Genomic DNA, 12,494 nt, shown 5'->3' with positions numbered 1-12,494 from the left:
AAGCAATCAGCAGATCATGTAACTAAAAAGAATTCAGATTTGTGATTTCAAAACCAAACTGAACATGACTGGTGTTTTAGTTTTCACCAGAACAATAACCTGAAGATGTTCAGACAAAAATATAGTAAGTATTTGTTTAGTGACACACTATCACTGAAGGTACTAGGCTAAGATTTTGACTAACGAGTCAGAGGAATTTTTCACCTTCCATATAAAGATTATCAATTTCCTCTCTAATATTATAAAGAAGCTTTCGTGAGAAAAGAATAGCAAAACAGGCATTCCAGAATCAATATATTCAAAGGTTACTGTACTTGGGGACAGGGGGATTATTTCTAGTAACATGTTACAGTTAAATCACCAGATTATTTAACAGTAACTATAAAATGAATATAACCATAAATGTAGCATAAAAAGAAAAGTATCAACATAAAAGTACAATAAAGCAACACCAACTTACCAATTCAATTCCCTGTGGAAAAGGTGTATCATCCCAGTCCTTCTGTGGAAATCTCTGGATTATTTTCCCCAGACCTGCTCCTGACCCTGTTAAAATCGAAGTGAATTAGTTATATAGCACAAAAAAGTCTTAATACTCGTTATATTAATACTTATTTATAAATTAGGATTTGTTGAATAAATCAATATATTAATTAAATATTCTCAAGTTTTAAAGGGCATATTTACCTTCTAAACATAATATTGAAATAACAAGCAATCCCTACCCTACAGACTCTCAAAAGAGCGACACATATGAAAAGCTAAGAAAAATAAACAGAGGCGTTAAAATCTAGAGCCTCTACCATACCATGGGAGAACTGCTCCTGTTCCCATAAGGAAAGCAATCTTCTCAGCATCTCTAGTTGAAATTTAAAAAAAAAAAAAAAAGAAAGAAAGAAAACTCTTCTAGGGAGACAAAGTAATCTTAAGTGACAAATGAAATGGGACTATTAGCACTACGCTTCAGTTAGGGGGTACATAAGCACTATTACAGATAAAATAAGGATTTTTAGAGTGGTCTAAGAACTTGATAATTGTCTAAGCAGGGTTTCTCAACATCAGCACTGTTGACATTTTGGGCCAGATAATTTTTTGTTGGAGGGCAGGGGAGGGCTCGTCCTGTCTAGGATATTTAGTTTAGCAATATCTTTAGCGTCAACCCACTATCAGCACCAAGTCATTGCAACCAAAAACATCTCCAGGCATTGCCAAGTGTCCTGGGAAAAGGGGGCAAAACTGCCCCTGGTTGAAAACCATCAGCCTATAATATCACTGTTGTAAAATTATCCTGTCATTCTAAAGAATAGATCAATTTATAATTGAACACTGGAGATATAATCTGTGAGTAACCTAGGGACGGAAAGTACATGTTAGATCTAAATTACTTTTTGCTATACTTGTTAAAGAGTGTCGGGTGCTTGCATATTTCACAGGTTGTCCCAGTTCATCTTGTAACGAAAGCAACAACACTCTGATTATTTGTACACCTACCGGAAGGGAGCCTTTAACACCTGATTCAATTTGCTAATTTAAGAAATTATCCACCATCATCTATCACCCTCTCCCTTATCTAGAGTTCAATCACTTGATGGCCAAATTTTTATCTTTAAGAGATACACAAAAAGTTAAATTCATTTAACTGAACAACTCAGTACTGTGTTCTAAAAATGAGGTCACATTTGGAAAAGGCAAAATAAAAACATTCTCAATTAAATGAACAACCGCTGTAGTACAGTAACTCCTCATATATCCATCATTATAAGGAAATCCTCATCTGTGGTTTATCACAAGCACTTACTTTTTCAAAATCTACCTCAAACATAACCACTTCTGACATGGCAAGCAGAGCTAATTCAACAAATTGCTAAGTACTGGGGATAAACAAATGAAAAAGACATAGTCTCTATCCTCAAAAAACTCATAATTATTAGGAGAAACAGACAAATAAACTGATAATTTCAGTATATTATGGTAAGTACAAGGATAGAAGGGAACCTAATCCAGCTTAGCAGAGAACACTATGGAAAACTTCTAGGAGAAATGACAATAAGCTTTTTCTTTCTTTCAGTACCATCTTTGTATCCCCAAACACAGAGCATCCTGAATGCCTGGCATTTAGTTTATACTGAGTTAAATGTTAATTTTAATAAATTTGTGAATATCAACAGAAATTATTTTCAACTCACATTTCCCTGTCTTTTCAAACAGAGATAAATGCATGATATCCATCTTACATTTAACAAGGTATCCATATACTGTTTATTCAGTTCTGAGAACGATATATAATGTACTTTAGGCTCAAGAAATACTTTATATTAATTTTTACTAATTATAAAAATTATAAACGTTAACTGAAGAAAAATTTTTAAATACATAAAAATATAAAGAAGAAATGACCCATAATTCCATAGCTAGAGAAAAATTCTGTTAATATTTTAGACAATTTTATCCTGTTTTTTTGTATACACATGTATTTTCGTACACATGTATTTTTTCTACAGAATTGAGATCATTCTAAACTCTAGCTTTATCTATTCATTTATTACTTGGTATTTCACAATAAGCCTTTGATGTTAAACATACATTTTCTAGTTTCTCACAATTATAAATAATGCTATAAAAAGCATCTTTCTATAGGAATCTTTATCCTCACCCTCCTTTTCCCCCGAAAAATTCTTAGATATACAACTACTAGGTCAAAGAGAATGAAAAATTTTACAACTAGCACAATGCCATTGGGCCCACCAGAAGACATTCAACACTCTTTTTACATTCTGTAAATTCTTTAAGTATAAGACTGGCATTTTCACCACATTCTTACCAACTATTGTTATTCTAAACATTTGTTTGCTTTAATTACTGTCAATTTGAGAGATTAAAAGTTCTTCTTTGGCAGCAGCATAACTTTCAAAAGTTCTCCAGAAGTAACATACTTACTGATTTTAAAATGATATGCAGTGTTTCGATAACATGAAAGCTCAGTTTGAAATACTGACATTTCAAAATGCACAAAGAAATATGATTCATGAGTGATATGACTTTCAGTTATATGATAATGTTATCTGAAAATGGGAATTAGGTTAGAAAAATGACCAGAAAATTGGTAAAATAATATCTCACTACAAATAAAATGTGGAAAGACCTACAATAGCTTGGTTTTTAAATATATAAATTGCTGCAGCTACCAACTTTTGAGGAACTTATGAAGGTATCGTACAAAAAGTAAGCATTGTTTGATTCTTGTTTCTTGATTTTTAAGCATTTAGTCTGAATATTTAAACTCATTTTCCTAATTTATGTATTTTATCTGACACTTATAGGCAATAGTGGTTGTATGTAAAAGTGCTGAGAAGTGGCATTTTACATTGAGAAGCAAGCCACTGTGAGGGAAGAATGTTCTAGAGTTAGAGGTCCACTGCAGACTGATCCCTATGTCCAGAAGTAAAGTACGCCATGTCAACCAGAGTGGCTGTGGAAGCAGCTCTTATTTGCACCGCATATTAAATGAAGCTGAGTTATTGGGTTGGGGAGGAAGAAATTCCTTAAAAGAAAGGGGACCACTTCCTAGGCAGACAAAATTGTGATCGTCCACTGCACTGTATGTAGCTAAATTGGAAAAGGAAGGGGCACTTAATCAGTGCCTTCATGTTTTCTTTCCAGTCCCTAGTCTACTACCCCATTATAAAATTAAGAAATATGATGACTGATGTAGTTAACATATTAAAAGAGGGATGTTCAGCAGGACACCAGCACATTTGGAAATGCTTTTCTTTGAAAAAAGTATATATGCTAGACAATCTGTCCAAAACAAATTTAGGAAGGGTGAGGAAATACTGGTGTGGTCAGACACACTTTTCCCTCCTTTATGTTTGGTAACCCACTTTCCCCTGGGTCCTGGTAGGGCTGCGGGCTACCCAGCTCAGCCACAAAGATTAGCAAGTGACCCAGGGTGATCCAACCATCCATCTCCCCCCTGACAAAGTGACTGTTCTAGCTTTGGCCAATGACCTCAGAAGAGCCCAACAGTCTTCCCTGGGGTTGCTAACTAATATACTACAGGTGTGCCATTGCCAGAAACTATAAAGAAGAAGTATATCTGCAGAAGAACAACTGACTGAGTAAGGATCGATTAGGCGGAGAAATCTAACACTCTGCTCTACACAAAACAGGATGCTTGATATTTGTTGTTTGTACCAATTGACAAAAATTAGTTATTTGAGTGTCTTCTGTGTATACTTAGAGTACAGATGTACAAAATATATACCACTGGATTTAATATAGACTCTGAACTTTGACAGATGCTACTCTTACAATTCAATAAATCTTCTTCTGTGATATGTTTATCTAAACAACTAGATCAGAGGTTACCTACACTAGACTTGCTATATGATGTCCATCTGCTCACACCCTTTTCTTTTTCTTTTTTTTTTTTTTAAGATTTTATTTATTTATGAGAGACAGCCAGCGAGAGAGGGATCACAAGCAGGGGGAGTGGGAGAGGAAGAGGCTTCCAGCGGAGGAGCCTGATGTGGGGCTCGATCCCAGAACGCCAGGATCACGCCCTGAGCCGAAGGCAGACACCCAACGACTGAGCCACCCAGGCGCCCCTCACACCCTTTTCTATCAAAAACGGCATCAAGGAAAGGCAGCAGTCACATTCAGGGACACACAATCCTACCACTCCTCTCACCAGCCAGAAAGAAATTACTAAATCCTTTATTTGGTTATTATATTTACTGTTACTTGTCTGTCTCATCTCACTAGAATGAAAACAATGATTTTTGTCCTACGTTGTTTACTGACGTATCCTAAGCACTTAGAATAATTCCTGGTATTTATTACTTAATAAAAATATTTGTTGAATAAATAAATGGGACTATTAGGTGGGCAAGGGCATCTATAAACTGGCAAGCAACTTAGGACCAGAACGACCTGGCTGTAAAAGGTACGCTAGACAAATCAAATCCTACTGCGAGGGAATTCTGAATAGGAAAAATGAGACTAAAGCAGTAGGAAAAAAAATGTAGCAAGACTTGCTATGATGGGGGCGCCTGGGTGGCTCAGTCAGTTAAGCATCTGCCTTTGGCTCAGGTTGTGATCCCCGGGTGCTGGGATCGAGTCCCACATGGGCCTCTCTGATCGGTAGGAAGCCTGCTTCTCCCTCTCCCTCTGCTGCTCGTCCCTGCTTGTTCTTGCTCGCTCTCTCTCTCTCTTTGTGTCAAATAAATGAACAAAATCTTAAAAAGAAGAAGAAGAAGAAGAAGAAGAAGAAGAAGAAGAAGAAGAAGAAGAAGAAGAAGAAGAAGAAGAAGAGGAGGAGGAGGAGGAAGGAGGAGGAAGAAAAAGACTTGCTATGATGTAGAGAAAGGTCAGGCACCACAGGGGGTCATGTGTAAAACCCAAGTTATAGAACAACAGAAACTCTAGGCAGACTTGCCAGCAGAAATAAGTGAAGAGTTTACACAAGTAGAAGGAAGCAGAGATGCCACAAGAGGAAGGCTGTACCGCTAAGTTCTACCTCCAGTAAACTCTGGCAGGACTATAACGTCTGTCACCAAACTTCAGAGGTATTTTTATGATATTCTTCCCTCGAGCTAGAATGAATAGGTTTGTATTACTTGTCCCTAAAGAATCCAACCTAGAAAGACAACCTAACGAGCACCCTGATAGATCAGCTCTTTCAAACTGGTAAAAGATCTGGAACAATTACATTAAAAGATTTAGTCAGAAAACTTAGAAAGAAAAGTAGGAAGGGCATTAGAGAATATCGTGCTCCAAATACCTGAAGAGCTATTATATGAAAGAAAATAGAGTGGAGCAGACTAGAGTGAAAGATGTAATTCTGAGTTATTTTTGAGTCATCATAAAGAAAGAACCTTGTAAGAATGACAATTATCAAAAACAAAAACAAACAAACAAACAAAAAAACCCAAACCAGAATGATTTGCCACAGAAAGCAATGATCATACCTGAAGTTTTAGAACAACCTACCAATTTTTCTGGTCTAGGAAACCACGCAGATGGTAAAAGAACAAATTCAGAAAAGCTGGCAAGTAAACTATCACATAAATTCATTTACTCAACAATAACACTATGCCAGGTCTTGTGTTAGGTGCTAAGGAGAGAAGGATAAAACTTGCTGTGAGAATATTTAGAAATTAAATTGAGGTTTTTGAAATGCAAATAAAAGGGAAGATGTAGGCACAGTATAACGACAGTAAAGATTAGGAAAGAAAACCGTATTGTTTAGAAATCAGGTCATGAGTCTAATGAAATCAGAAACAGACTAAAAAATTCCAAACTAAAAAATTCCACACTTTGGAACAGAGCTATTTCTGACTTCTATTTTGACGTACTAGCAGCATCATTTAAGCCCAAAGATGAGAAATGTAAACCTTCAAGAATCCAAATAAAAAGTAAGGGAGTGTCCAAAAGAAAAAGCTTAAAAGCTGACATCCTTTTATGGCTTAAAAAGCAATTCAAAATTGCCTGTAAGTGCAGGATCGCACACACGAAGACGTCTTCTCACACTGACTTTGTCTTTTAGGTGATTTATACACCTAGCAAACTCCATACTCAGTCCATTATTATATGTTAATACTGCAAAGATATTCATGAAAAACTGTGGGAATTTAAGTATGGACTTTCTGACTGGCTAGTACATTTCAAACTAAATGTAAATTATTATTTACATGCAAAAACAAAAGTTTCTTTAGCTCTATTAATAATGAACCGTATTTGTCTTTTTCTGTACAGCTTTTTCACTTAGCATTATACTGGGGGTAGGGAAAATAGGGGGAGATTTTTAAAAGGGTACAAACTTTCGGGGCGCCTGGGTAGCGCAGTTGTTAAAGCGTCTGCCTTCGGCTCAGGGCGTGATCCTGGCGATCCGGGATCGAGTCCCACATCAGGCTCCTCCGCTGGGAGCCTGCTTCTTCCTCTCCCACTCCCCCTGCTGTGTTCCCTCTCTCGCTGGCTGTCTCTCTGTCACATAAATAAATAAAATCTTTAAAAAAAATAAAATAAAATAAAATAAATAAAAGGGTACAAACTTTCAAGTATAAGTTGAGTAAGGTCTTTTCAACATCTATTTATGATAAAACTTCTCAACAGGTGGGTGTAGAGGGAATGTACCTCAATATAATAAAGGCCATATATGACAATCCCACAGCTAATATCTTACTCAACAGTAAAAAGCTGAAGGCTTTTCCTCCAAGATCACAAACAAGACAAAGATGCCTACTCTTGGCACTTTTAAAACATAGTATTGGAAGTCCTAGCTAGAGCAATCAGGAGGAAAAAAAGAAATAAAAGGCATCTAAGTTGGTAAAGAGGAAGTAAAACTGTCACTATTAGCAAATGACATGATATTATATATAGAAAACCCTAAAGACCACCAAAAAAAATGTTAGAACTAATCAACAAATTCAGAAAAGTTGCAGGATACAAAATCGACACATAAAAATTGATTGTATTTCTATATACTAATAAAGAAAAAACTATTGGAAAGAGAAACTAGGAAAATAATCCCATTTATAATTACAGCAAAAAGAATAAAATACCTAGGAATGAATTTAATCACGGGGATAAAAGACCTGTATACTGGAAACTATAAGACACTGATGAAAGAAATTAAAGAAGACACAAATAAATAGAAAGGTTTTCCATCCTCATTAATGGAAGAGTTCTTCCATATTGTTAAAATGTCCATACTACCCAAAGCAATCCATAGATTCAGTGCAATCCCTATCAAAATTCCAATAGCATTTTTTATAGAAATAGAACAAACAATCCTAAAATTTGTAAGAAACCACAAAAGACCTTGAATAATCAAAGCAATTATTAGAAAGAACAAAGCTGGAGGCATCACACTCCCTGATTTCACACTATGTTACAAAGCTATAATAATCAAGATAGTATAGTACTGGCATTAAAACAGACACACTGATCAATGAAACAGAATAGAGAACCCAAAAATAAACCTATGCATACATGGTCAATTAATTTACAACAAAGGAACCAAGAATATGTATTGGGAAAAGGACACGCTCTTCAATAAATGGTGCTGGGAAAACTGGAGAGCTATATGCAAAAGAAATGAAACTGAACCACCATCCTACACTACACATAAAAATCAATTCAAAATGGATTAAAGACTTAAACATAAGACCTCAAACCATAAAACTCCTAAAAGAAAATATAGACAGACAGTAAGCTCCTTGACATCAGTCTTGGTGATGATTCTTTTTTTTTATTTGACACCAAAAGCAAAGGCAACAAAAAAATAATAATAATAATAAACAAGTGGGACTACATGAAACTAAAAAGCTTCTGCACAGCAAAGGAAACCATCAAGAAAATGAAAAGGCAACATCCCAACTAGGAGAAAATATATGCAAATCATACATTTGATAAGGGACTAATAACCAAAATACATAAAAATTCATTCAAGGGGCGCCTGGGTGGCACAGCGGTTAAGCGTCTGCCTTCGGCTCAGGGCGTGATCCCGGCGTTCTGGGATCGAGCCCCACATCAGGCTCTTCCACTAGGAGCCTGCTTCTTCCTCTCCCACTCCCCCTGCTTGTGTTCCCTCTCTCGCTGGCTGTCTCTATCTCTGTCGAATAAATAAATAAAATCTTAAAAAAAAAAAATTCATTCAAAAGAAAATAAAACAATCTGATTTAAAAATGGGCAGAGGATCTGAACAGACCTTTTTCCAAAGAAGACATACAGGTGGCCAACAGGTAGGCACATGAAAAGGTGCTCAGCATCAGTAATCATTACGGAAATGCAAATCAAACCATGATACATCACCTCACACCCAACACATTGCCCATCATAAAAAAGACAAAAAACCAAACAAAACAAGTGCTGGCAAGGATGGGGAGATAAGGGAAATCTTGTGCACTGCAGGTGGAAAGATAAACTGGTGCAGCCACTATGGAAAACAATATGGGGATTTATCTGAAAAAAATGAAAACACTAACTCAGAAAGACATATGCACCCCCACGTTCACTGCACCATTACTTATAAAAGCCAAGACTGGAAACCACCTCAGTGTCCACCCACAGATGAATGGATACAGGAAATGTAGTGTGTATGTGTGTGCGTCTGTGTCTGTGTGTGTAATGGAATATTATCCAGCCATAAAAAGAAAGAAATCTTGCCATCTGCAACAAACTGAATGGACCTTGAGGGTGTTATGCTAAGTAAAATAAGTCAGAGAAAAACAAATACCAGATGACCTTAATCATATGGGGAATTTAAAAAAATAAACCAAGCTCACAGATACAGAGAACAGATTATTTGCCAGAGGTTGGGGGGAGTTGGGTGGAAGGGAAGAACAGGTGAAGGGGGTCAAAAGATATAAATTTTCAGTTATAAAATGAGTAAGTAACACGGATATAATCTATAGCATGGTGACTATTGTTAATAATATTGTATTACATATTTGAAAGTTGCTAAGACAGTAAATCTTAAAAGTTCCCCCCAAGAAATAGACTTATTGTGGTGATCATCTCACAATAATTGAATCATTATGTTGTACATCCAAAATTAATATAATGTTATATATCAATTATTTCTCAATTAATTAAAACAGGCAGCATCAAAATAGCACAACTGAACTAGAATGAAAACAGACATAAAGACCAATGAAACAGAACAGAGAGCCCAGAGACAAACCCTCATGTATATGAACAAGATCGCCAAGGTTACACAATGTGGAAAGAATAGTCTCTTCGGTAAATGGTACTGGGAAAACTGAACATCCATGTGTGACAGAATGAAGATGGACACTTATCTTATACCATATACAAAAATTAACTCAAAATGGATTAAAGACCTACACCCATGACCTGAAACTACAAAACTCCTAAGAAGAAAACCTAGAGGAAAAGCTTCATGGGGCGCCTGGGTGGCGCAGTCGTTAAGCGTCTGCCTTCCGCTCAGGGCGTGATCCCGGCATTCTGGGATCCAGCCCCGCATCAGGCTCCTCCGCTATGAGCCTGCTTCTTCCTCTCCCACTCCCCCTGCTTGTGTTCCCTCTCTCGCTGGCTGTCTCTCTTTCTGTCAAATAAATAAATAAAATCTTTAAAAAAAAAAAAAGAAAAGAAAAGCTTCATGATACTGAATTTGGCAATGATATCTCAGATATAACATCAAAAGCACAGGCAACAAAAGCAAAAATAGACGTCAAAACTAGAAACTCCTGTGCCACAAAGTAAACAATCAGCACGATGAAATGTATCCCTGCAGAAAGGGAGAAAATATTTGCAAACCATGTTTCTGATAAGGGTTAATACCTGGAATAGATAAAGAACTCCTACAACCGGGGCGCCTGAGTGGCTCAGTCAGTTGAGCTCGGACTCTTGACTTCCAGTCAGGTCATGACCTCAGGGTCGTGAGATGGAGACCTGCATTGGGCTCTGAGCTCAGCGGGAAGTTGGCTCAAAATTCTCTCTCCCTCTACCCTCCCCCGCTCATGCTTTCTCTCTCTAAAATAAATAAATCTTAAAAATAATAAAAGAACTCCTACAACTTAACAACAAAAACCAACTAATCCAATAAAAAAATAAGCAAGGACTTAAACAGACATTTCTGGAAAAAAGAGATACAAATGGCTAACACCATAAAGAAGATGCTCAATATCAGTAATCATTGGAAAATGCAAATCAAAACCACGAGGTGTCACCTTACACAGATTAGGGTGCCCACTATCAAAAATCCAGAAAATAAAAAGTGTTAGTGAGAATGCAGAGAAACTGGAACCCTTGTGCACTGTTGTCTAGAATGTAAAACGATTACAGCCATTATGGAAAACAGTATGGAAGTTCCTCAAAAAATAAAAACCAGAATAACCATATAATCCAGCAATCCTAAACTCGGGTATACATCCAAATGAATCGTATACCGGACCTCAAAGAGATACTTGCACACCGTGTTTACTGGAGCATTATTCACAGTAGCCAAGAGGTGGAAGTAACCAAAGAATCCATTAACAGATGAATCGGGTTGGCTGGCTGGCTCAGTCTGTCAAGCCTCAGACTCTTGATTTTGGCTGAGGTCATGACCTCAGGGCTGTGAGATCCTGCCCCACATCGACTCCAGGCTGGGTGTTGAGCCTGCTTAAGATTCTCTCACTCTCCTTCTGCCCCTCCCCTTTTTCTACCCCTCTCTTAAAAAACAAAAGCAAAAACAGATGAATGGATAAAGAAAATGTGGCATATACATGCAATGGAATATAATTCAGCCTTTAAAAAGAAAGAAATCTTGTCATACGCTACAATATGAATGAGCTTTGAGGACATTAGGCTAAATAATATAAATCTATTACAAAAAAACAAATATTGCATCATTGCATTTACATGCAGTATGTAAAGTAGCCAAGCTCTTAGAAACAAAGTGAAATGGTAGTTGCCAGGGGCCGAGGGCAAGGGGGAAAGGAGAGTTGTTTTTCAGTTAATAAAAAGATTCAGTTTTGCAAGATGAAAAAGTTCTGGGGATATGATGCAGAACGATGTGCTGTAGTATATATACAAAATACTGCAATTGGAGGAAAACTACTAATAATCACAAACCCTGCAAAGTATCAGCATCTGTTGTGCAAGAGTAAGAAGGAAGCAAAAATAATGGCTTGAGAACAGCAGACGAGAAAACAAGAGAACCCTAAGATAGCCAACAAGTATTCACTGGAAAGCTGAACAGCCAATTTAAAAACAGCAACTAAAAATGGAAGAGCAGGGGCGCCTGGGTGGCACAGCAGTTAAGCGTCTGCCTTCGGCTCAGGGCGTGATCCTGGCGTTATGGGATCGAGCCCCACATCAGGCTCCTCTGCTATGAGCCTGCTTCTTCCTCTCCCACTCCCCCTGCTTGTGTTCCCTCTCTCGCTGGCTGTCTCTCTCTGTCGAATAAATAAATAAAATCTCTAAAAAAAAAAAAAAAAAAATGGAAGAGCAAGGACAACACTTCACAAAAAGAACTAAAATTGCTGGAGCGATGTAGGCTCCCATACTGGACAGACTGCAGGGGGTGGAATCAAAATTGAGCAGGAAAGGACTTACACTCCCTGCCTTAATACAGAAATCAAGAAAATGTGGTACTGCCATTAAAATCAATAAATAAATCATATTAGACAATAAAAGGAAAACCTTAGAACTGTCTCAATAAATGCAGAAAAAACATTTGACAAAATACAATCCCCATTCATGATTAAAAAACAAAACAAAACAAAAACCTCAGCAAAGCACAAATACAACTTCCTCAGTAGATAAAGAGGATTCATAAAAAGCCTATGGCTAATATCATACTTAACGGTTAAAGACTGAATGTTTACCCACAGAGATTCAGAAAAAGGATGTCTACTATAATGACTTCTATTCAACACTGTACTGTAAGTCCTAACTAGTGCAATGAAAGTAGAATACTGTCTTTATTTGCAAACAACTCATAAAAAAGCCTAAAAAATAAAAAAAGGCACTAGAATAAATAAGTT

At 36.9% G+C, this 12,494-nt stretch overlaps 1 protein-coding gene across 10 annotated transcripts in view; it reads right to left on the bottom strand.

The window, feature by feature from the left end:
- SBF2 (SET binding factor 2) overlaps positions 1–12,494 on the bottom strand; it is a 460,355-nt gene that overhangs the window by 365,440 nt on the left and 82,421 nt on the right. For all 10 annotated transcript variants that reach the window (XR_006777991.2, XR_006777993.2, XR_015726904.1 and 7 more), the window contains exon 2: positions 461–546. Coding sequence is in view for 4 of the 10 variants with exons in the window: in XM_087868044.1 (XP_087724170.1) it covers positions 461–546 (86 nt within the window). In the remaining 6 variants the exon portion in view is untranslated. The remainder of the gene's footprint in view (positions 1–460; positions 547–12,494) is intronic.

Source organism: Ursus americanus, chromosome 16, assembly GCF_024610735.1.
Source record: "Ursus americanus isolate L20-20 chromosome 16, mUrsAme1.1.p, whole genome shotgun sequence".
Lineage (NCBI taxonomy): Eukaryota > Metazoa > Chordata > Mammalia > Carnivora > Ursidae > Ursus > Ursus americanus.
Note: the sequence above shows the minus strand (reverse complement) of the source record. Positions and strands in the feature narration are given on the sequence as shown.